This window comes from Botryllus schlosseri, chromosome 11 (genome assembly GCF_051294905.1).
Source record: "Botryllus schlosseri isolate E-star chromosome 11, Bs_hap1, whole genome shotgun sequence".
NCBI lineage: Eukaryota > Metazoa > Chordata > Ascidiacea > Stolidobranchia > Styelidae > Botryllus > Botryllus schlosseri.
Genome location: NC_137246.1, coordinates 19,007,699 through 19,033,551, shown reverse-complemented (window position 1 = coordinate 19,033,551; position 25,853 = coordinate 19,007,699). Strand labels below are relative to the sequence as shown.

Here is a 25,853-nt window from a genome sequence, read left to right as displayed (position 1 = left end):
TGAGCTACCGTCACATAGGAGCAATGTCGTTTCTCGCAATCAGAACGTTATGTTTAAGACCACAGTGGAAAATCCACGATCGTTTGAAATAGAGAATAAAATCGCGGAAGACACTTTCTCTTGAAAAACCATCACACCTTGCAGTGAGCAATAACTGCTCAAATACTTCGTAGTTCTGACAACACAGACTGAACCACGCTTTTCGGGGATGCTGCCGACTGCTAAATTAGTCCATTGATGGGCAGGATCAACATTGTCAAGTAACAATGGACTTTTCCGGTACAGCTGAATAAATAGACAGACAACCCTAAATTGCCCTTACTGAATTCATTATGCATTTTACTGCGAATTTAGCTGATTTATTAATCAATAGTTTCAACGCTATACCCAGCCTTCTGAACCCACACCGCCCCCATTTGCTCTCAGCGGCCCCTACCGCCCAATTTTATAACCAGCGCCCCCTTTACGCTTGCGAACGTCCCCAGGGGGCGCTGGCGCCTACTTTGGGAACCTCTGATCCAACTCATCAATTCCTGTGAAATTTGAACCTTGGGTGATCAAAACTTCTATTTTTAGCGAAGCAAAAACTGAACTTACTTCGACAACTGCGGGATATTTTTCGACAATTTTTCCACAAGCAAAAGGAAACTCTTCTTCTTCGGGGCCTTCGTCAATTCGGCACCGATCGGTGGCTGAAATGAAATTTTAAATTGAGTCGTATATTCGTAACGTACATAGTACCGTATATTTTAAAGTTTATTGTTGCCACTTCTACAATGCGAAGTTCATGATGTGTAATTTTGATTGCAACATCATACTCATCTTATTGGTTTTGCTTCTGAATCTGTTTAAATCCCTTTAGTGCGCCGATAACTGTTGATATGAGGCACCCGAAGAGTATTTGAGTTTACTAAATGTTTTACTACAACGTATGTTGTATTGAAAGCTATCTTCGAGTTCTGTACCATGAACCAGCTACTTAATTCACGTCGTACGAATTCCGGAAAGCGCCACGTCCTACCTGTACCGATACAGGAGCCGGCTCGCTGGTACGCGGCATCGACTTTGAAGGAAGGGCTTGCGATTTTGGTTTCGGCAAGGCAGCCGCAGCGTTGGGCAAGGCACTGATGACGAAAAACATTAAATCAAAAATCTAGAACAAGAAAAAGTGCGTTTCATTCACCTTTCGAGTCCGTTCGATCTTTTACTGTCGCCCGAGCCGTCGTGCGCTTGGATGCCGTTCGACAAGGCAACTGCAATTAGAGGCAGTGATTGTACTTTTTTAAAGTACTCCAGCAGGTTTTGTCAACTTGCACTACTTCCGCAACTATCTACGGTTTTAGACTACTTCTACTTTACAGTTTTCCATTATTAAATAAAGCAAAGCAACATTGCCTGGTTTTTACTAACTCATAAATAGCTAGTTTTGTTTTTAGACCGAAACACTTCAGAGAACACATACTTTTGTACTTACTTGGAAATGGGTAAGTACTCAGGTAGAAATATACATCATTATTTCCACTCCAGCATCAGTTTTCAGACAAAATAAAGTCTAGAACACTGCCATTTTTACTTCCTTTGAAATCTGGTGGTCTGGTGGTCATGAATCCGTCAAAACACACGACTGCGGAAACTCGCTTACTTTGCCCAGTCCTGTGAAATTCCATCATCATGCGTCTCGGGTCAGGTCCAGGCGGCGGGGGCTGAAGGTCAGGTACCGGCGCCAGTTCGGACAACGGGCGGCCCGAATTGAGTTGCTCGACGACCGTTGCGTAGGCGGCCTGATGAAAATTTACAACATAAAATAATGAGACGCAAGCTCGATTTAATGCCGCAAATGCTGCGCGATTCAGCACAAACTAAGGTTTGGCTAAGGCAAAAGGGTTCCCACGGTCAATAAGTGTTAAGAACCACTGCACTACACCAACCTGGCAGTGTGCAGCCTAATTAGGACTCAAACACATTACACTTCTCCAGCGACGCAATATTATCGTCACATATGCGTACGAATCTGTTGTTGAAGTAATTAGAACGTATATAGACTACTTGTATGCATGCTTTATTTCAAATATTTGTAGTGCTCTTTTCAAAAAGATTCGCGACACAGTTGAGAATCAGGGTGGAAAACAGCTTAGGAATTACCCACCTTAAGAGTAGCGATAGATTCGTCACACGTCACCACATTCTTCTTCCAAACGCCGTGCGCGATCTCAAACTGCCTGAGTATGTTCTCCGGAAGCCCGTCAGCTATCTTTGCCAGCGCCTCCGCAAACTCCCCGGCCGCCTGCTCCGAATGCGTCCCGGCATGCGTCAGAGCGGCGACATGGTAAGCTTCCTTCGTCCGTATCAGCGCGATCTGCGGCCACAGGCGCAACGCGTGAATTTAAATGTGCCCCGAGTCACGGACCGCGACGTACAGACCTCGGACGAAGTGGCGCGCTTTATTGACGCGTCCAGCTCCTTGTCTTTGAACTCGACGTACTTTCTCAGGTCGACGATCTCGCGCAGGTGGGCCTCGCGGTCGCGCTGCATGCCTTGAGTCATGTACGCCAGGTTGGACTCGCTCGTGCGCTCCCGGGCCTTGCTCTAAAGCGGCAAACAGAGTCTTCCACAAATCTGGCAAGGGCACGCACCACACAATAGCATGCAGGCTGAAGTTAGGCAGAGGTAGATAAGTAGGTTTTTTCTGCTTGCACTGCTTACTTGAGTGGTCATGTGTTTAGGCAATTTCACCTACTTGATCAGTTTTTCAAGACAAAAGAGCAAACTTTTCATGCTGGATTTTGAATAGTAGAAAGTGCTTTTAGGTGAGTCTGCATTACATCACTTCTGTGAGTGACCGACTACTTTTCAGATCTTTCCTTTTCTATCTCCACTCAAGTAGTTCTGGATGCGTTTAAAATTTTTACATGAGCAGCAGCGATGACTACAGGATGTGTCCACAAGAGTCACAACCAGCGCAGAGTGACTAAGGACACTACAGATAGGGGCGATTCTTCGGAAGATACATTCAGCAGTTATCGTGATATAGTGGCTGTGATGACCTTCATTACGCAGAATAACTAAGGCTTTTATCAACTGAGAGAGCAGTTAAGGCAGTAAGAAATGACAAACTAGGAGCAACACGCAGGCCTTACTACGATTTCACTGATAAAAAGTAATTTCTTTTGCTCAAATAACTGTTCAAGCAAAAGTGATAGTAGTCTACAAACATAACCATTCGAGTAAGCAGTGTAAGTGAGCAAACCTACTTGATTACTACGACAACATGGAAGTACTTTGCCACTTCCCGCCTCACGTCACAACCAAAAAAAGCAAACCCGACGGCACCTGTTCCAGTTTGGTCTCGGCGACCTGCAGCTGTTTCCGCATCTGCTGAAACTTGAGCATGTCGCTCTCAAAACTCTGCTTCAGACTCTCCTTTTCCCGTTCCGACGCTCTCTCCTTCTCCTCCAGTTCTTCGATCCTTTTCAGCAAAGTCTCTTCCGTGGTTTGCGAAGTCTTTTTCAGTTTCGTCGACTCGTCCTCCAGTTCCTGACGCGTTGCGGAGAGCAACATTTTGAAGACGCGTTTTAGCGTTGCGATCTTTCAACGTACCTGTAATCTTTCCTGCAATCTCTCGATGGCTTCTTTCGCTTTCTCCGGATCGTGACGGCTGTCAGTCTGAGTCATCTTGGATAATTTTTTTACTCGCTGTAAAATCGGGTTACTGGTAAACTCGGCGATTCTACTACCTCTTAACCAGGGGCGGCAACATACGGCCCGCGACAGCTTCCAGTCTTATATGATGTGGCCCGCAGCTCGAATCAACATACATTTGCGAGCAAACGTTTTCGACCATGAACATTAACAAGACAGAGCGACGTTCCAATTTAACTTATGTTCACATGTTCACGTGCAGTCTTTACTAAGGATTTGTACGTCCAACATGCAGCCAGAGTTCAAAGAACTTGTTTACAGCTTTGATCGACCACAGACGTCTCATTGACTTCAACAGCTATTGAAGTACATTACGTTAATAAATTCAGTGACTACCATTTTGGTCTCCATGCTTTACATTGGATTAAACACGAATAATTCCTAATAGGTGGGTAAATACACGAATCAGGAATACGGCCCGCCAAGTACTTCATTTCCCTATATCCGGCCCGCCTACTGGAGAAGTTGCCTGCCCCTGCTCTAAACCTAACCTACCTAATCCTAATCCGAAACGTAAATACATACATACCAAGTCCCGTATACCACAATTCACGCTCATATTCAGCCTAATTTATCATTTTCGGAATCATTATTACAATATTGATGCATTGCTTTCATTACAATACTATTTATCGCATTTTTACAGTCAAATTCGTCAAGTGCACAATTCAACACGGCGAATTGACCAAGTAATAAATTCACTGCCAAACGCTTCCGAAGCACAGATATCGTTTAAAAAGGTCAGGACACCCACCGGTATCTTTAAAGTCGGTGCCTTGGCTGCGACAGGAGCTGGCGTTGCAGGTCTCTGCTGGCTGGACTTATCGGTATCGCTGCTAGTCTGACTGCTCAAGTCGATTTTTCCCTCGACGCTGTCTGCAAGAAATTGGCGGAAGACAAATTCACATCCGGCCAGTCAAGACTGAGGCGCGACAATGCGAAGTCTGTCAAGACAGCACTAAAAGCGATCCTTTCTCGTTCGAAAGAGGGCTTGGAAAATCAGTAGGGCTGGACAAAGATCGTTTTCATACTTCATTCCCACCGGTGTGATCGTCGCGATGGTCGGAAAGTGCTACGAAATAGCCATGGTCCAGAAATACGAAATTATTATGGATGACATGTAACTGGGGCATCATTATTGCTGTTATATAATGGATGGTACCAGAACGATCGACTTGAAGGATAATATTTGAATCCTACTCGAATCACTCGGACACCCGGTTTTGCCCAGCCTCAAAAATCAGGGACCCAGTTCAACATCAAACATTGCATGGAACCACCAAGAAACTCGATATCAAACGGGCTTGTCACGTAATACACTCGGCAATAAAGATTTTCGGTATTCCAGTCCATGAGTCACGGTGTCCACCACTTAGACAGAAATTTGATATGAATCAGTCCATCAGTGCTTCCCAACCTTTTTTCAGTTTGCGACCCACTTTTATTGCAAGATTTATGATGCCACCCACTGGTTGGCAATCACTGATATGAATATCATATTGAAATTTGTGAAGGCCTATTTCCCTTCGAGTGTGCACAGCAGTGAAATGTGCACGTCTCTTAACACGTTCTTCCTGTTTTTACTCTAGCTGTCAACAAGTTACGAGTTTGATTGATTGACTTTGCCAAGTTATAGCATCATAATCTTGTGATGCTAGATCTGATGAAACAATGAGCTGAGCTGCCTCAACGCTGAAATATCAGTCGTAAATAACAAGTGTTTTGGTTGATAGCAGCATCATTTTGGCACTCTAATTGTCTCAGTCAACTTCAATTGCTACATCGCTCACCCTCGATCGAATACATGCTGGAGGTTTCAGAATTCTGGCTCATCTTTCCGTTTGACTGGTCGATATGACGGGCTTCCTCGTTACGGCCGATCGCGCCGGTGAGGTTGGCAATGTCGCTCTCACCCATTGTGACACCGGTATCGTAGAAATCCCGCGCAAACGCAGATACCTCCGCGGCATAGTCCGGGTCCAAAATGTCAATGCTTATCGGCGAATGTGTTGAGGACTTTCTCTGGTAATACAACGGAAAGAGTTGCGATACGCAGATCAAATTTAGCCTGCACATGTCATGAGGTTCCAGACAGATGTTGACTGTACCAAATACAGGTACCGTAATTTTCCGAATATAGTGCGCCCCCATGTATAATACGCACCCTTAAAATGGCGTGTAGATTCTGGGAAAAAGCCTGTACCCATGTATAGTACGCACCCTGCATTTCAGAACATGAATAGTTGTGTTTTAGTATACGATGTTGTCTGTTTTGCGATGTCACTGTCGAACAATCATGACATAACCATCGCTAATCATAATACAATTAAGGGCATTGTCTCTAAACGAAAGTAGATAGTAGCCAAAGCCTGCGAGGCTGGCGACGCGATAGTTTAGGCTAGCGACAAACGACATCTTGCGCACGAGGCCTATTACAATTACAGATGCGATTGCTCAAGCCAACGGTTATGTCGGGCGCACCAGTCCCGTTGGAGATGCGACTGATTACGCAAGCGATTATATCTTGCGCACATGCCCTCTTGCGTATGCGATTGTCGACCTGTCGTAGACGCGATGAATTAGCAAGGATTGCCGTGCACGCTTGTAGCAATCAGCGACCTAATTTCGCTCGTGTACAAACAGCAAACTAACTCAGCAAGATATCGCGTGCTTTGCAGACAGACTCTCGTTACTTGGCAACACGCTTTTCGTTAATTGGCAACACGCTTCTCTATTTGGCAGCGCGTTACACTCTTTAATACGAATCACGATGGCTAGAGGTGATGCGCGATTGGAAACAAACATGAAGAAAAAGGTGTGATTTCAAGTTTTTGATCGAGACAGATATTTTTCAAGGCTTGCTGTACTCATGTATAATACGCACCCCCCTATTTTAGGGCAAAAAATCAGTAAAATTTTGCGCATTATACATGGAAAATTACAGTACTTTGATTTTCTCTGCTCTTACATTATTTACTAAGACGGTTTCATACACAGACTAGTTTGAATTATGCAGTGTTTCAAGTCCAAGAACGTATTCTATTACATTGTCGAATGTTGTCTTTGTATGCGGGGAAGTACATCCCGTATAGAACCCATATAAATATCGCACCAGCAAATCTGTCCGTGACTTGACCCGCAGTTCTATAAGTTTTGTGAAACAACAGTCTGCGGCACATAGTTAATAACTATTTCTCAAAACAGTACACCCCGTAAAGTGTATTTGAGATCAAATTATATTGAAACAAAAATATCTCGGGACTGTCAAGGAAAGTAAATTTTGTGATCATCATAAAGCGACGCTTGTTCTCGAATAACATCACTATTTTGACAGTCATTTTGTAGCGAACTCTAAACGCGAAAGAAGTTGTTGTGTACTCGGACAGTTCAGATGTGCCGGGCCTTTACCGCCAGTGAAAGGGTATGCTACGAATACAGAAATCTTTGTACGCACCCAGAACAATTTACGCCACAAAATAACCATATAAGTTACACGGGCAAAGAACGCTTGTCAAAAAATTCCATTACTCTCAACATCGACGCACTCGAATAGTAGACTACATCATCGTCACGATCAAATATCAATTGTAAATGCAACAAAAACTGACAGTTAAAAGATTGCAGACTGTAGTTAGGTAATAAATGCCACGAAACAAGAACAAGCTCAAACAGCACACCTGTATATCGTCAGTCAACTCCTTCATGCAAGCGTGCTGCGAGTGGGTTCCAATAAATTGAGAAACTTTGATGAATCTGAAACGGCAATCGCTACAGCTTATCGATTCCAAACGCAAACCGCGCTCGTAATTTACAATGGGCTGGCGCAGAGAAAAGGTTCCAGTCCGCCGCACTTCTCCACGATGCGAGAATAGTTTTCGGGCAGAAGGGCGGCCTCGCCCGAGAACAGGTCGTCGAAAACGTCACACGGCCCGTTTTTCGAGAAGAACGTCACGAAATATCTGAAAATTGCAGTTCATGGTGACGGGTGCTAAAAATCAACCTACAATGTACTGTACAGTGTGCATGTATCCAAATGGACACTCATACCATAGGTGCCCCGGTGGATATCAAGCGTCTAGCCTAAATTCAAGGTGCTGTAGCTAAGGATTTTCAGAACAAACACCCATTACGGTTTCAACAATAGGCAGGATATAATCATGGATATTCGGATGGGTCGAATTTCTTCAACAATGACGTTACAAATTCATTGTGACAATAGGTTGTTGGTACTGAAGTAGGGGTAGAAATAACATCGGAAATTCACACTTAGTAGCCTACCATAATGACTCTGATGTAAGAAATAAGCAGGTCTAGTTTGGCATAACAAACCAAGTTATGAGAAGACATCGTGACCACTGGAGTCTATAATGCCACTAGGCACTAGGAACTCTGAAAAAGCAGAATTCATTACTGACCATCTGTGATTGTGACATAGAGAACCCAGATAACATCACAATGGCCAAAAGAAGGTACGGTAAGGGCAAGTTTTTGACTATGTCAATTAAACTAATGTCTAAATATGTACGGTAGGCCTACACTTGCTCTCACTCGCAATTGCTCTCGACATTTATCAGCATGAACACATCTCACCCAAATATAAATGGAAGCCTCAATTTCTCATCATCTGTGAAGAGAACGCCGTCACCAAACGATAAAATGAACTGCTCCGTTTCCTGTAGCACGTCGCCGGGAATGTCAAATTCGAAACCTTCGGTCTTAGCACTGTGGTTAAGAAAATTAGGACTGGAAAACTGTACACAGACACACAGATGGAAAGCGGAGACGCACCTCTCAATCATTTCATCGACAACCTGAGCCGGCAATTCGCTGTTGTAACCGGGAAGCGACGAACAATAATCGTAGAGTGAGGCTGGCGTCACGGTACGGCGCACGCCGGTTCGCCCGTCACTCTGAAAGCACATCTCGGATGAAACAGTCTCTTCAAGAAACAAAATTTTGGCAGCAAACAATAGGTTCTTGAACAGCTGTCCGTCAAAGCTTATTTCTTGAATCTTGCCGACAATGAAAGTAGGTATAATTTCAGAACAGTGCTATATTTTTTTAACGTTATTCAATTTACGCCTACTTTCGGTTTATCTTGCCACACTGCTATCGTATGTCATCGCGAACGTGGTTAGTATGCACAAAAAGGGTCTCACAATGTCAACTACGAATGTACAAATGGATTAACAATGCAGCAATGTGTAATGAATGGGTAATGGTACAATGTCGCAATTGGAGATAAGAGAAAAAGCAACTCGGCTAATTCCTCATCAATTTTGTTTTGTCGCAAGACTCAATTCTTAAAATCTCACCCGTTGAGAATTATCGCTTTTCACGTAAATCGTCGCTTGCGACACGTCTCTATTGTCCGCGACGCCGGCTGAAAACGCGAAATTTAATTGAAAACAAATTAAGATTGATACACATTTCCCTGAACTGATTGAATACTAACCAGAAGCCTTCCTTCTCACTTTGGCATCCTGCAATGAGAATATAGCATTTTACAATAACATAAGATAACAACGATGGCAAGAGGAAGATAAGACAAATGGGCAGCAAACTTTAACAAATACCCTATCTTTAATCGAGGATTGAGATATAAATCAACAATTTCAATCTCAGTGCGACTCTAACCGGCGAATCTGCCTTGAGCGGACTTTTCCATTTCGACTTGTTGCGACGCTTCTCTTCTCTCGCGCTCATATATTTTCTCATGTTCGTTTCGCTTTTGTGCATTCGACCGTGATCTTTGGACTTCTTCAGCTTTTCCCACTTGCGCTTGCTCTCCTTCGGCAATTCCTGTTCGCGTCAATCAAAATCTCACAAATCTATCGTAATCTCATTAATGATCAAGTAAAGTTTGATATGTTTGTAACAGGATGGATCAAAAATTACTAAGTTTGTAATTTTTGGGGATAAAGTCTAAAAAAGCAGATTTTCCTCGCCAGGACTGGATCTGATTACATATTTGGTATGCCCAGGATCACATCCTTCTGAAAAGATTGGAGTGAAGGGCTTCTACTCCTCGGGCCTATACTTTTTTTTAATATTCATTCAATAATTAAATATTATTTAACCTATTCGAATCGGCCGTCTCAGGGTTAAGACGGTCTTGATTTTTTACCAACACGCTCCAAGACATCAGGCGTTGTACCGGTCATAGACTGTTACAGACTTTTTGTATTGATAGGTTTCATCAATACCCTACATCCACTTATGTATCAACTATATATGTAACATGTTCAAAGTGCAGGTTGAATACAGAAAAACAAATTTTGCCGGTGTCTGCAATGCGGTTTCTGGCAATGCTTTGGGAGTCGGTTCAAGCCCCGTGCTTCGGATGAACATATTTGCGAATTCATTGAAATTTTGGCATAGATCCCACCGATCGACAAACTACAATTTATTTTAATTAAGCGATGGTAGGTCTATTTCGTGAAACTTCAATCATAGCAAAGGATGCATACTCAACACATAAGCAAATCAGAGCAAATCCATTCAGGAAGGACTATATATTTAAGTCCAGGAAATATTGCACATCAATTAGAGAGGGTCAACAGGCGAGGTTTTATTGTGATTGTGATTTTGAAATACGCAGTGAATCTAATTTCAGGTCTGGGTTTCTTCGTCTTAGTCTTCTTGGAGACAAGAATGGAATGCACGACACTTGACTAGCATTTGAATCGCGTTCAGCCTGGCCTCGACACATGAAATTGCACTCACCAGACATTTTCTAGTTTCTAGGTTCTCGTCAAACTTCTTGATGCAAGCAATCACTCCGCCGCAGTCCGGAGTGAAGCATTCCGCGCCTAATACTTCCTGCCGCACAAACAAAAACACAGGTGGGACAAATTACAACGACAGCGCAGTAGCATTTTACTTTATCTCCTGACACGGTGAACGTGTCGTGTTTATACTTTGGCCAGCAGCTCAGATGGAAGTCCATCACGCAATGCCAGTCGCACTCGATCTCGTAGTAGCCCTGAAATATTTTCGACGACTCAATCGTACACATTTTGTGGTAAATCCTTGAAACACAGAAATAGAAATCATACCTCCGTCTATAGAGAAGGGACGAGAACGGGCGAGCTACGAAATACACATTCTTGGTCGATACTTGAATAAATAGATTCAGCCTAACAAACTACCGCGTATCTGGCTGTATTTTTCAACCAAATTTCTCCGCAAAGGTTCTCTGAGCAAGATCACTTTGTTTAATATCAGTTCAAGTCCTTTATTTTGAACCTGAACATTAGAATATTGTGGATCACATAGCATTTTGTTTTTCAAAGGATGAAAACTATTATCGTAGTATCGTAGAAGATGGTGTATTTTAGAATTATAGACAAACCTGTCGTAGTCAGATTTGAATCAAGAACCGTAAATTAACTTGGATAGAACGCCTACATTACATCATTCACGACTTCAATTTTACTGATGAAAATACTACAATCGCATTGGTGGGGACACGAGATTAATTATAAGTTTCAAGCGTCACTGTTAATGGATAAGGTCTTAATTCTACTGAAAATCAAAATGGCAAATAAGCTTGTTCGATGTTCACCGGGTTTGCAGTGCGGGTTCTACGAATGGAATGCGCATGCGTAAATCGACACATTAATTATGCAGAAAGCCCAGAATCAATACGTTGCAACAAATTCGCCGAGCGAGCATTTCATTTCGTTTTATCGAATTAAATAGAAAACCGACCGACTTACATCGAAATTCAAATCAGTGTGGTAGATTTGTCTCCTTGAAAATTCGTTGGCGCAATTCGGGTAGAGACACACGGCAGTCGGGTCTGGCGGCACACAACATTGCTGGATCAGCAATCTGATTTCGCTCCGCAAGACTCTTTCATCGGATTCCGGGATATTCTCCGAGGTACCTAACAGGAGAGATATCATTATCGCGCAGCATCGACAAATTCAATTTGTGTCCTAATCCAACACCATCTGAAGTCATAAATTTTGCAAAGGTTTAGATGAGTTTACATTGCTCGGGAACCTCTTTTTTTGGCAAATCCCCATTCTTATTCCAGATATCAGCTTGATATTTGGCTACAGATTAATACATTGTTTGAAATCTCATTACCTAATGTAGACTCACAGCACTACCAGAAGTACCCACCGTCAGACAGTCACACTACTACAGGGGTTTTCAACCTGTTTTCGGCCATGGCCCATTTTCCGGTTTGAAAATGTTCTGTGGCTCACTTCTTGGAGTCTTAGTTCCGCTAAAAATAGGGCTGGAATACTGAACTAGCACTGTAGGCTAATACTATTGTGCTTCTGAAGATTGCCAGCAAACTTGGACGAGGATAAATTGGAAAGGACAGCTTTCATATCGACGTGACTATGGTTACAAGGGTTTGTTGTATTCAAAATACATGGAAAATGCATGGAAATGTACCAAATATCACCCCCTTCCAGCAGGCATTATTTTCTCCCTTGACAATATAATGATCCTACCTTTCTCATCCCATAACAACATAATATCCCGCCTTCTCATTATTTTATTATATATTCACACACCTCAAACGGGTCTGTCAATGGAAAGGTTGACCGGGGATTCATAGCAGCGTCCGGCGTCCACTATTCGCCCTGACCTAAAAGGGAACCTAATCTGCATTTTCAGCTTAGTTTATTTTTTTCTTTCGTCTTTTATCTATTTACCCTTGCAATCCTTAGCAAGTCCGGTAGCAAGGCACTTTTCAGGATGTTCCTTCCTTTTATCACCCCTCCACCAACAATCAGAACTCCATCTGCACGGTTTCGTTTCTGCTTTCAATGTTACTTGTTCGTAATATCTCAATAGCCTTGTTTATTTTTAATAATTTTTTATAATTGGTTTGCAACATATGCATAAGCAATTCACACATCCTGATGTTATGACTTTCTTCTGGGTCATTTCGTATCTTCTACGCTTCTATCCGGTAAAAGCTGCAGCCGTTTCTTCGTTTAGGCCAATGGTTCTCAAACTGGGGAGCGTGAAAGCATCTGAAGGGTGTTGAATACTGTAGTCAACGGAAAATTTATTTCGCGCTAGCCGCGATCCCACCCTACTGCATAGTTGTTGCTCTGTGTGTAATCCAAATTCCATACTTGAGAATTCTCCCATCAACAATCATAACCTTCCATACCATCGAACTATCCGTTGGGATTGCTAGCATTCTGTTTGCATTTAGTGATATTACGATAAGGGGCACGAAATTTTTCACCAGCAAAAAGGGGGGCGCATCTAAAAAAGTTTGAGAACCACTGGTCTAGGCTGATAGAGCAAGCAGATTCTTCCCGTAGTCTCCGATTATATCGCTTTCGAGGTGTCTGAGATAGTTGCTTTTTGGCAACGATATCAGTGCTCTCTACCATCCAAATATCTGCATTGATTTCCACTAATATTTCAGGTGTCGTATCGTAACTTGGTGATACCTTCTTTGTCATAATCCATTCAATAAGATGTGGAGATTTGTTCAGTCCTACTACTGCAGCCAGTTTTCTTTCCACTACTTATCGTCAGACACAAATGAGTGCCGGTAAAATAAACCAATGCATAACTATACGATTGCCATTCAGCCACACCCTTCCTTTGTCAGTCTCCATTGCAATTTCTCATTGTCTCAAATTCCATATCAAAAAACGTGTCCTGGAGTCCGGTACTTTTCCATTTCGACAACATCAATTGACACTCCCTATATAATCAGCCCATCCCACGCCTATGTTATTTCTTGTTTCATATGTTGATAATGCAATAGAAGCTATTTCCGCAACTTTCTTTCCTTCATGGTGCAAATTACTATTTTATACCCCACGACTTTTCCTTTGCATCACTTCAAAATGCTTCCGTGGCCCACCAGTTGATAACCCCTCTCAAATACATATGAATTGCTCCAATATTGAGCAAAATTGTTTGTGATTTTGTCGTGACTAACACGTATAGACCGGAAATGTAGTGATAATGCTCATCGAAATTATGTAATACGCACCTGGCCACGCGAGTAAGCCTCGCACCAGATGTTTTTTCACCATCTTCATGGCGTTGCGAGCTTTCTTCTTTGCTTCCTCAAACCTTAAAAAACACGGGATCGCAACCGGCTTCCTTATCTCTCCCGCATACAGAAACTTACTCGTTAAGAAGGTAAATCGATCTGGCTTCCGCGTAGTATGCCATGGACAGGTGAGAAAATTTCTTGAATTCGTTAATTATTTGGACGAAGCACCGTCTCGAATGATCAATGTCGGCGGAAAATCCAAGTTGTTGCGACGCCTGTCCTTGTGCGTACAATAGTGTGGCGAAATCGTTATCGTTATGCCCTTTGATCTGAATGATACACAGCGGAGTGTTAAAAGTTGATTATTACACGTACCGAGCTTATACGTTCTCGGCACTAAGAGTTTTGTGAGCAGGATATATACTGTCGATGCTTTATTCCCATTGTGGAAGCCTTGGAAACAAGAATGGACGTATCGCAGCATTGGACGTATCGCAGCATACAAACTTTTAGAGTAAGGATGGGACCTGAATTTCTGTGATTATACTGTGGCATTGTTACAAAGCTCAATGAAAATAAATGATCATTGATCATGGTCAGGACGTACAAAATTATTTTTGAAGACGTTATTTTCCTCATTCTAGCTGTTACGACGACATAATCAGTGGTACTCGAATACTCTGCCCAGTCAGATACTAAATTTTGCCAAGCACTACTGGATAAAATAAAAGAAAAAATCAGCATGGTCGTATGGTGGCGCAAGAGATCTACTAATTACTCAGACCGCACCTCGATAGCATGTCATTTACTTGGTCTAGCAATATTACGAACTAAATTTAAGGGGTTCCCAGTAAATTTCAATTTCCTATCAAATCTTGACGAATATTGTTATATTACAACACCGTTTAACATGTTTCACAGCAATACAAAGGAATAGAAGATATACATATTACATATTGAGTACCGGTACGAAGATAACACCTGGCACGTAGTACCAATGTGCAACCGTCATTGAAAAAACCTGGAATTGTAGCACCATCCGGAAAGCAGGTCGCTTCTATGGGGAATCGAAAAACAAACATTAAAAGGCCATCATTTTACTAGGCGTAACTGTGATCACTCAATTACAAGTTATCAGCAAAACGCAACTTTGCAAGACCTTCATCAAGATACCCGGACTAACTTTAGCTTAAATTTATCGGCCCACAAAACTACCTTTTAGATAATTTCAACATGCACTAACGACTGTAATCTATCAATTTGCCATGCAGCAGTTAAGAAGAATGGACAAAGGAAGTACGACCATTAGAAGGTAGCGAAAACTTCGCCAATAACAAGCCACATGAATCCGAGTGAGATTTAGATGGATGAGTAGTACTTGAAAGCACACTCAATGATAGCAAAGCTATTCAGAGAAAATAGAGACAGCCTATAACAGTTGTAGAGATAAGAAGCATTTGAGTAATCATGAAGGCAAGAAATATTCGGGGTAATTCAACCTGGTAAAGCGGGAAGCGGAAATGGTTGGTACTTTCAATTTCTCTTAGTAGCATACTAAAGTAGCTTTTGTGAACTTGCTGACTTTAGAGACTTTTTTGCTTCTACTTGAAGTAGTTACAGTCTACCTTGAAAGAAACCATTTCTACTTGAGATCGTGTAGCATTAGTGACTACCCAACCAAATCTGGCCGACACGGAGTTGACCGCACGTAAAATTTCAGTGAAAATATCATGTGCCCTGAGAAACTTTACACCCAGGGATGGAGTAAGTATACACAGGGAGTATATGGGCTTCCTTGAATGCAATCTGCCGCATTTTTTAGTTCAAATATTGAGAAGAAACGGCATGGGATCCATTTGCACCAACAATATATGGCTTATTGGAAGAGTGTTTGGTGGTAAGAATCTGTGATAAAGTGAGACTGTTAACGATCGAATTTCATTCAAATCCAAATCCTGAATTGAGTTGATATTATACCAGAATTATCAAATTGCAATGGCTCTTCCAAATCCGACCAAAATCTGTGAGTCTGGTTCATTCCAGTCCAAACTCAATCCGTGCTCACAAATACCGAGAAAGCCCACAGTTAAAATCGGATTCACGAAATACGTGATGCAACTAACGATAATTAAAAGTAAGATGAAATTTGGATGACAAGGACACAATTACGATGTCACGATTTTAAAAGTCTCTAATCGCGATACACCCAAAGAGCCCTTCAAACTCCATACCAGCGTATCGATTAGACAAAAGCCAATTCATAAGACCTAACAACAGAACGGTTATGTGGAAAGATAAAACTATGGCTCAGAATTTTCATATGGAAAACGACGAATGTCGTAAATTTCCAAGCTAAAAGCACTTAAGACACCGAAAAAAACATTACTCCGCGATTTCTGCAAGTAAATATATCGCACGAGTCTCAAGCGTATTATATGAGAAGAATAAACGCCGTAAAATATGAATCCATATTGAGTCACCGACAGCGCATCATTAAAGACGACACGAAAACAGCTTTGGATTACGCGCGCTTCGCGGAGCCGTGATTAACTGCATTGCGAATCGCTTAATTACACGCTCGCGGCCGATTGCTCATCAGACCTGTTTGTGCGTCGCCATCAAGTCCACCGCGAGCTTGTAGGTCTTGCAGGCGTCCGCGAAATGTCTCTTCAGGAACTCGACGGAGCCCTTCTCGATCCACTTGTGGAAGTCGGCCGCGATCTCGGCCTGATTTTGCACGATTGTCATCGCGTGCGGGTCTCTCGCGCGTACCTGTTCAAGAAAGAGAGAGAGCCTTGATATTATTATTGTAGCGCGGGCGTGCGTGCTTCGCTTAAGCCTGAATAATAATACAGTCACTCGTGTGTTACTACTGTACTTGTAAAGAATCAGTTGTGATAGTAGACGACGGATATCAAATTAACAGCGGTTAGCGCAGCGCATTAATCAAAATGAGATTCGAGTACCGCCGATTTGTAAGCGTAACGGTGACGTTGGCAAGAAAAAAAACAGCTTGAGTTCTGACACACCGGCGCGCAGTAATCAACCTTCGGCGTTCGACTATTACGTCACAGCAGGTGGCGTCGCGAATTCGCACGAGTCATCGGAGACCTGTTGCCTGTTAGTGGTTTGCGCTTCAGCTGCAAGTTCAAGTCATAATCTCGCCTATGTGTGTCGATCCGAGTTTATGTGAGTTTGGTGACTCAAATTCGATTGAAGGTGGCGTAACAATACCGGATTATTTTGTGGTCAAATCCACGCATCGAACATCATGTACTGGCGCGAAATTATTAATTAAATTCGGCTTTGTAATTGTTGCATATTGGCATTAATCATCCCTTTTTCAGCAACCTAGTGTCATTCATTATCGGAAATCGGTTACTATTTCGAATTTATTTCCAGATTTCTCGCCACGCAGTTCCATGATATTTTTAAGGTCGTAGAGTACTTCTAACAAGTTTGCGCGGGTTGATGAAATTAATTTGCTTTTGATGCAAAAGACCTTAGCTGTGATAAGCACTATACAGTGGTTTCATTAGTAAAGTATATTAATACAAATACCAATACCGGTAAAACTTCCAAGCTAACGTAATGGTTCATAGGAACCACAGGCGATTACAATTCGCAAAAGCGATGATCATTGTTTATTTAGCGTTGAGCATTCGGGAAAACCCGTCTAGCGATGAGCATTTTTCACTCGGACAGTTTGACACTTGATGGTGAAGAGCCACTTGCGAAGTGTTTACGGAGCGTTAAGAAGTGTCAAAACCCCGCTGATAACTCGCACCGATGTCAAGACTTTGTTAATCCCCAACTTAACCTGCGAAATGCAAAAGCACAATACACGCAACAGCAAAGCGCTGGGAGTACTGTCAAACAGATACGCATCGGCAGTCAAACAATCAAAGCTTGTGACATAACAAGTGGTGCGTCTGTCGACAGGTTGATAGATGCAATCTGCTGAAACAGTACCAGTCACACGAATGTACCATCAGAACGAAGAACAACGAACCATCCAATCTCAGGCGAACTGTGCAACCCGAGATAAATGAGCAGCAGCGCACCAGGTAACATCATAGTCGATAGTGACATCGTATCAGCAATGTCGTCGCCTTGATAGCGGATCCACGACGGGGGAAAGGGCTCCACACGATACACCACGTCAGGGGTCTCAAACTCTACTGTGCTCGGGCAGCGGTATCAATAACAGCGGTATTCAATGTACTATTTCCAACTAAGCCAAGTATTAGGCGTTCCGAGTCACAAGTCCTTCTCTGACTTTAAACGTTTGACCCGACTCAACTCGAGTCATTTTTATTTTATCACCCAGTCAGTCCGAATTCGAGTCATTCGAGCCCAAATCCAAATTTTCCGTCACGAATCATCAACGGATCATGTTTTATCATCATGAACTAGAAATGCGACATAATAGCTGACTTCCATCGCACGGTAGCCTTTGAAAGTGACGTGATAGTGAAGCATGATAACATTTCAAGTTTTTGGAGTAGTTTTAGAGCTCAAGTTCTCAAATCTAAAAAAGATATGTGGCAGTTGAATATTATTTTCGAATACTTGAAATCCCAAATGTCGTCGCGGACCTCACAAAATACTCTCGCGCACGGAGTGTTGGGACCCATGCAGTACGTACACCGAAGTAGACAGCGCAATGACTCAAACTAAAGATACAGCTACAATTGTGATATTATATATATTATATTGCTCTCCTAGAACAAATATGTGATTATCATCAAACAATGAACGCAGTCAAAAGCATGGTACCCTACAACAGTAACAAATTCCGACAAGCACGAGACCGACAGCAATAATCGCTATACCACACGGACCATATCGAGGTTCAGCCAGAACTTGTTCGGTCGAGTAGCGCTGATTATGAACCCCGCAAAAGCACCGCATATTCGCATGAGATCTGATAGCAACGCTGTATAATCCCCGCGTTTACATCGCATAATGTCAAAAACTCGCTTCCCATCGTACGGGAACACAGATCAATTTTCATCAGATTAAATCCAGACATCAGTAAGAAAAATTCCGATCGCCATAGGATAACACAATATATCCCGGCGCAATCACACGCACAACAGTAAGACAGCTCTCGTTAAACCGCAAAGTTCAAGGTTAACATCCGCGATCATATTCGAGAGCAAAAGGATGATTGACAACAACAGGATTATCACTCATCGAGTCAAAGCGCTCGTGTTTTTCCGGGCGAAAAGGCCAACAACCAACAAGCCGAATGCGGCCACGGCCGTAGACAGACGTCTGAAATGAGCATGCGATCATTAATAACTTTGAACCCGCAAATCTCCCGGGCGACAGCCCACGACGCGACAGCGATTGAGGAGAACGGGGCCCTTATCCGAAAATGATTCGCGGCGATGCGAAGCAAGTGGATCCCAACCATTTTGAGGTGAACGCAGCATGCAGCTGGCGTCGCCCAGCCGGTAGACACGTTCAGGATCGAGATCTTGGATTCTAACCGCCCTGGACAGGAATCCGACATGTATTTCTGGAACTGGATTGGATGCGCGTTTTTGCTCCGAGTGCGAGTGCCAGAATCAGGACAGAATTTCAAATTTATAGTACATGAAAGTGATATTCCGTTCGTTTAGTTCGATGTTTTGCATGAAATTGGATTCGGTTGGTTTCGACATCGCACCAAAATTTCGAAGGATACTTAAAAACAGACTTCAATGCATTGCCGAGGCATAATTAGTGAAATATACTCGACAGAGGCCACATATGCTCATCTTGAGTATTTTTTGGGATACGGAATTTAAAATTAACGACGGAAACAGAATCTGGAAGAGATGAGGATTCCATTTTAAATCAAACTTCATTTGATCTGAAAAACCATTGCCCGTTTTCTCTACCAGCCACGCTAAGGTGATTGTTTGCTGTAGTGAGTATAGCTTTGACCACGCGCAAGTTAATATCCGAGTCCTTAATAGGTGTCAGTGTGAGAGGGTGGAACTTCCCTCCGCATTTCGAGCGTCATTGTTAAAAAAAAAACGCTAGCAAGGACTCCATAGACATTGGTCAGGATTACGATGTCCATTCGACAAATGTCATTGTTGCGTTCGCATCTATACAGTACGTACATTTGAAGCCGCTTCATACTTCGTTAGACTTTCGAGGGGTCACAAATGAACAGAATAAATGAATTGGCTCGGCGCAACAGCCTTCCCTTCGGTTGCCACCCGGCTCAACGCAACTCGGTTATGTAAGTGAAAATACCGCTATGTCATCCTCAATATGCTCTTTACAAAAACGCGTCGAACATAATCCCTATTTAAACGCGGAAGATTACCCATTGAAAGGCGCCAGAAAGCTCCAAACATCGTTTGATTAGAAATAACTCCCGGATGTGTAGTGAATACGAATACCATAAAATCTGGCCGATACCCAAATCAAAACTATCATCGCCTACCTAGGCTATCGTAATGCGGTTACCAAATGCAGACCACCTACATGAAAGCATTCGTTCGTGGGCCATAATCCCAACACCCGTCACCCAACCGTAAGGAATTTTTAAATTCGTAACCAGGAATTACTACCATCACCTCTGTCAATCCCAGCGAATGCTTCAACGCCCGATTCTGTCGTGGTGATAAATTTATGGTCGCTATGTCTAGTCGACAACTCGATGAGAGATCTTGTGCTGATATCAAATCAAAATTTGGCAAGTCCTTGGGGAATGTCAGGTGAATTCCCTACATACCGATTGCCAAGTTCATACGATAATTGGCAAGGATCCACTTAGCGAGATAAAGACAACGGCTTCTATTGCCCTATAACGCCTAAATATTGATTAATTCATAGAGGAATCCTGTGTGGCTTTAGCGAGAAGGAAGGCCACGAAAGGCAGTGGCAATCGAGACCTCATCTGATTCCGAAACAAAACAAATCCACCCAAAAGTGTACTAACTCTATCCAAGGCTTTTAGGACGCGCACCCAGTTCAACGCATCGCAAATCAAGAGATACGAGACGTGATTCACGCGAAATACTCGAGATTATGAGGTCGTAAGTCACAATTTCGTGCAGTGACACCGTAAAGTCGTTCGTAATCTCATTGGCACATATACCGTCGACGGGAGCAATTGTCGTGGGTGGATTACAAGTTCTTGGCTCCTTTACGCTTGTTTGAAAATATTTTGCTCGGAAATGAGACTGGAAAGCCACACCGTTGAACCCGATGTATACAGCGACTCAACGAGGGTATTGCGACTGATGCGTACGAGTGCGATACACCACGAAATTTTGTGAATGTCATTCAACGACAGCCACGCCACATTCGAATCAAAACAAACCTAAGTCAATCGTATTCGTATCAGTATACGGCGAGTTTATGATCACTCGCATTCTACCGCAAGTGAAACTTCTTTATACACCCGGCAATCGCACAAAGACCATAGGGTCTCCAATGAATTGTGGAGTCTCTCGAACTTTCACAAAGAAGCCGTAACGCACCGTACATGACATCACAGCCGTTCTAAACGGATCATTGCATATAAACCGCACATAGTAGTACCGTTACGTTACGTTGGTCGGAGGTTACGAAAATTAGGGCACAGGACTGGTGTCTGATGCAGCGGTTATTTTTTATAGTTTCGGCATGCTTGTTTGCGAAACAGACACGGACAAACACCCATCAGAAAACCGAACATATCCGATAGTATCACCTGACGCTATAGTTGTTTAATTTAGCCATGTTCGCGATTAACTACAAAGGGCTGCCGATCGATTCGACCGGAAGTCAAATGGAAACAGCAAAGATTTACGACACGATCGTAAACACATGCAGTTTATGCAGTAAACAACACTTACAATAGAAGACATAAGTGCAAAAATATGGATCCAGCACGATATCCAGGATTGCATTTAAAACAAAAATCAATTAAAAACAAACATGTTTAAGACAAGGCCCTTGTTTAAAACATGTTTTTGATTGTTTTTCCAAGCCATGACGTCACGAATATTCAACTGGGACGTCATAGTGGATTGACATTGACAATTGAAAATAGAAGGTAAATATAGCACCTTTGACGAAATATCTACGTACTATTGCTGTTGAGCCGACTACTTAGAGGTTTCCAACCATTCCATGTCGTATAAGTCGGCTATATCGGGTGGCAATTGTCTGTAGGCTCACACATGTTTTTTGTATTTACACAATTATGGCATGATTTTACAACTTGAAAAACATTTTTTTAAAAGGCCTTTGTTTAAAATACTGTTTAAAACATGTTTTTAACAAAGTGTTTTAAAACACCGTTTGTTTTAAATGCAACCCTAACCCTAACCATATCATTATAAAAAGAAGTAGAACAAAAATACCAGGGATTGGTCATAATAAACCACGTGTCAACCGCGCGCTTTTGGAGAATACGGTTATCACAGACTGAATGAGAATAAAGGTATTGAATCGCGACGTAACTTCATCGCTTCAATTTTCGGAGTCCCCAGAAAGTGAACATCCAAACAGCAAGACCCCAGATCGTAAGCAAGCGTTGATGAATGTGTTGGACACCGAACCCTTGAGAACTCGTAGGGAACATCCATTCCATCCGAACAGGCGTGAATGGCGGGGTGAACAACATGTCGCTTGCAGATAAGCCTTGCGTCACAGAATAGTGACGAATCGTTTCATTACGTAGGGGTTTGATCGATGGTCGACACCCGAAATTCCGCCGCGTTTCATCATTGGGGCATCAACACCAAAGTGTCAACAAACAATCCCGGCCAGGCCATTTCCGCGCATCGAACCCGCGGATTTGGAATGTATGAACATTTCACAAAAATTCTAAACCGTTTTGTGGCGTCATTCACGTCGGCTATACGCTATCATGCGCTTGCATGACAGATACGTTCGGGATGATTGGGCCCGGTATTTAGACCGAGTTCTGATGTCTTCAATACGGAAATGAAAGCGTGGTGGAGTATGGCGGTGCTGGATAGAGGAAATCACCCACAAACACGGTCGAGAATTGCGATCAACCAACCGCGAGAATTTGCGGTATACACACCACTCGTCATGGACACCGAGACATCCGTTTTTAACACAGCTTCCCCAATCAAACAAGTCGGATAACGCCGCCGTAGTATTGGTTAATACCCAATTACATCCGCAGAATAAATAAACAACGATCACGTATCGCTTGTCGATTTCTTCTCAGGCGGGAGATGCTGACGTTTTTTGCGAGATCAAGCAAATTTCTGCACCACAACCGGGCTAACGAGCTTGAAACGGGATTTCTCATCATATGCAAATTGGATTGGCAATTCAATATATCAATAGATAAAGCGGTTCTTAGCTGCCTTCGATATACGATGAGTATGGGCAATGGGCATCGATAATGCGAGTGTATGCGACGGTTTTATCGTTGCTTTACCCGTGTCTGACAGTTCCGGTAATGAAATCCAGAGAAAAACTAAAACCAAGAATAAGCCCAAATAAATCCAAGTCGGCAATGATATCCCAACTGACATCCCATGCATGTAACGAATTTCGCTGGGTTGTTCCGTTTACTGCCAAGCATAGAGATACGCACTATTATGTGAATCTTCTGGACACCAATCACCACACACAAGTACATTCACCGTCTCACCACTAAGATGAGACAGACAGTGGAATGGAGGTGTGAATTCGCCTTAACACCGTAAATTGAAAGTCAGACGTAACAACGGGAACGCATCACCAGTTCACCACAGCCACTGAACCGAGGAACCGTTAAGGTAACGCGATATTTTACCGGACTGCGGCCGTGTCGTCAAACTTAACCACCGACATGGGAAACCAGACATCACCGTATCACTATCGCCGCGGTAATGAAGACGAGACTGCCGATTTCAAATACAACCTCCGCTTTTACATATTGCAACTCCCTCCTAGTACGTTTCTATTCCTATTAGAGATGAGCATGGATTAGGATTAGGTTTTGAAAAAACAGGATTTGTGAAATTTTGTCGGATTTGGATTGGATTTGGATTAGAGATTTTTTTCAGAGCGGATTAGGATTTGGATTGGATTTACCAATTTTCTGGGAGATTGAAATGTCGTGTGGCGAATGGCGACAAACTTTATTCAGATCAGTTATTAATGTACTCATGGTTACTAAGTTATCTTGAATCAAGTGAATCGTTGGTTGTGAAAGAAAATTTTCGAATCCCTCCATTGCATAAATTAGTATTTTTTCTGAATTTCCAGTTGGAATCGGATTAGGATTGGACATGGACTTGAATATGAAAAAGTTATGGATTAGGATTTGGATTTGGATTGGAAGGTTCGGATTTGGATTGGATTAGGTCATAGAAATTTCAAATCCGCTCATCTCTGATTCCTATACATTCCAGTAACAAATGCTCGTGTATCATGAAATGCACCTGGCGATTGGCACCGCGTTCCCGACGCTGCCGCGCACATTGTAACTTAAATTTTATCACTAACCCACGCCCTATATGCGCGGGTAAGATCATGCACGACGGTGATGTCAATCAGGTTCGACTAGCAACGTCAAATGGTACACATTGGTGAGAATAATCCTTACGTTTCTTCCGAGATGAAGCTCTGAGTAAGATAACGCCGGTTGACGAACATTCCTACATCTTACGAGCACGTGAATAATGCGAACTTAACTTTAAGAGCGTGCCGATCGCGTTATAGCGTCGATCGTAAATATAAGAACTTCATGCCGGTTACATCCCGGAAGAAGTATGAAGGGCCGCCACTCATCATCGAATCACTTGCATTTAAACAGTTAGCGACCAATTACCCTTACTTGCAAGAGGTCACCTGCTCCTCGCGATCATTTATTTACCTCCTGCCTCAGTGTCCACGCCTCTCCAACCTTAAATGTTTTGTCGCTGTCGGTGTTGCTTAGCAATCATGGTGTGTCGAGATGTAGTTGTTGTCTGTGGTATTAATGGCGTTTGTCGGCTACAATGGTCATTTACACCAGGCCGATATTTCTTAGTTTTTTCTGATTCCTTAACTACCGAATTATAGCACGACCCACTTCTAGATTTTTTGCAAGACACCGCGCATGCGGATGAGATGGCGAGGAGAAGCCTAGATAAACCTCCCACACTTGGGTTGGAATTCTAAAGTCGACCTCGGACTTGAACCCACAAACCATTGGTGTTGAAGCTGTGGATGATACCGCTACGCTATCTCGCCACTCCCGTCTCTGTCGAGATGGATGGTCATCGGTGAATTAACACCAGACCGATGTTATTTTTTACGATTCCTGAATTGCCGACTTACCGCCAGACTTGGACAACTAGAAAATTTTCAGATTTTCCAAATTAGATTAGAATTAGATTACTGGCATTTCGATCTAATTTAGTGAAATTAGACAACTAGAATTATCTAGTTGTCCAGGCATATACTTGGACAACTAGGAAATTTTCAGCTTTTCCAAATTAGATTAGAATTAGATTACTGGCATTTCGCTCTACTTTGGTGAAATTAGACAACTAGAATTATCTAGTTGTCCAAGTCTGCTTACAGCACGGCCAACTTCGCTCAAGTCTTTTGTAAAACACCGCGTAAGGTCAGATCGCTGTTGTAGCGCCACGTACGACCGTGCGTGTTTGACGGGGTTCATTGAGAAGTTGAAAAGGTGCAGTACAGAAACGAAGTTACCTATCAATGACGTTTGCCATGCAAAGTGGGGAGGTAATTTCGACGTTACTAATCGATAGTTCAATGTCCATATCCAATGTCCATTGTCCATACATCGGCAACCCAGAGACGGGTTGATACCGATGTGTGTCAACCAACTCCCTTTATCGCCGAAGAAGACTGGTTGAGGATTTCAATAGGTATTCTCGACAAAAAAACGGCACTACGTTCCACGGGCATCTGGGACGTAGCATATAGACGATCGGGTATTTCCATATAGAAATTCCGAGGCAAGTATACAATGTTTGGAATTCAGGGAGTACTGTAGTATCAGTCTCCAGTGTTTTACACTCCAGCGTGACGCCCCGTGCTTGTAACTTGAGCCTCGACGGTTGCGAAACGTTGCACTAATCGTTGGGATTTCGTACGGACCCGGTAGTTTGAATGTATATGCATGTTGTGTTAAGAGATGATGCTTCATCCGACTAACTCCACCACCGAATACATGGGATCCTTC

General features: G+C 42.8%; 1 protein-coding gene across 2 annotated transcripts in view; it reads right to left on the bottom strand.

The window, feature by feature from the left end:
* Positions 1-25,853, bottom strand: part of LOC145450255 (uncharacterized) — a 69,861-nt gene that overhangs the window by 3,017 nt on the left and 40,991 nt on the right. For both annotated transcript variants that reach the window (XM_080328769.1, XM_080328768.1), the window contains exons 12-34: positions 16,295-16,465; positions 13,829-14,022; positions 13,688-13,770; positions 11,421-11,590; positions 10,583-10,684; positions 10,426-10,521; positions 9,337-9,501; positions 9,155-9,182; positions 9,015-9,082; positions 8,488-8,609; positions 8,290-8,421; positions 7,512-7,658; positions 7,377-7,452; positions 5,490-5,721; positions 4,454-4,575; positions 3,598-3,693; positions 3,331-3,534; positions 2,422-2,586; positions 2,147-2,356; positions 1,643-1,781; positions 1,184-1,253; positions 1,022-1,124; positions 598-692 (exon numbers count right to left, since the gene is read on the bottom strand). In XM_080328769.1, the coding sequence (XP_080184895.1) occupies positions 598-692; positions 1,022-1,124; positions 1,184-1,253; positions 1,643-1,781; positions 2,147-2,356; positions 2,422-2,586; positions 3,331-3,534; positions 3,598-3,693; positions 4,454-4,575; positions 5,490-5,721; positions 7,377-7,452; positions 7,512-7,658; positions 8,290-8,421; positions 8,488-8,609; positions 9,015-9,082; positions 9,155-9,182; positions 9,337-9,501; positions 10,426-10,521; positions 10,583-10,684; positions 11,421-11,590; positions 13,688-13,770; positions 13,829-14,022; positions 16,295-16,465 (2,990 nt within the window). The remainder of the gene's footprint in view (positions 1-597; positions 693-1,021; positions 1,125-1,183; positions 1,254-1,642; positions 1,782-2,146; positions 2,357-2,421; positions 2,587-3,330; positions 3,535-3,597; positions 3,694-4,453; positions 4,576-5,489; positions 5,722-7,376; positions 7,453-7,511; positions 7,659-8,289; positions 8,422-8,487; positions 8,610-9,014; positions 9,083-9,154; positions 9,183-9,336; positions 9,502-10,425; positions 10,522-10,582; positions 10,685-11,420; positions 11,591-13,687; positions 13,771-13,828; positions 14,023-16,294; positions 16,466-25,853) is intronic.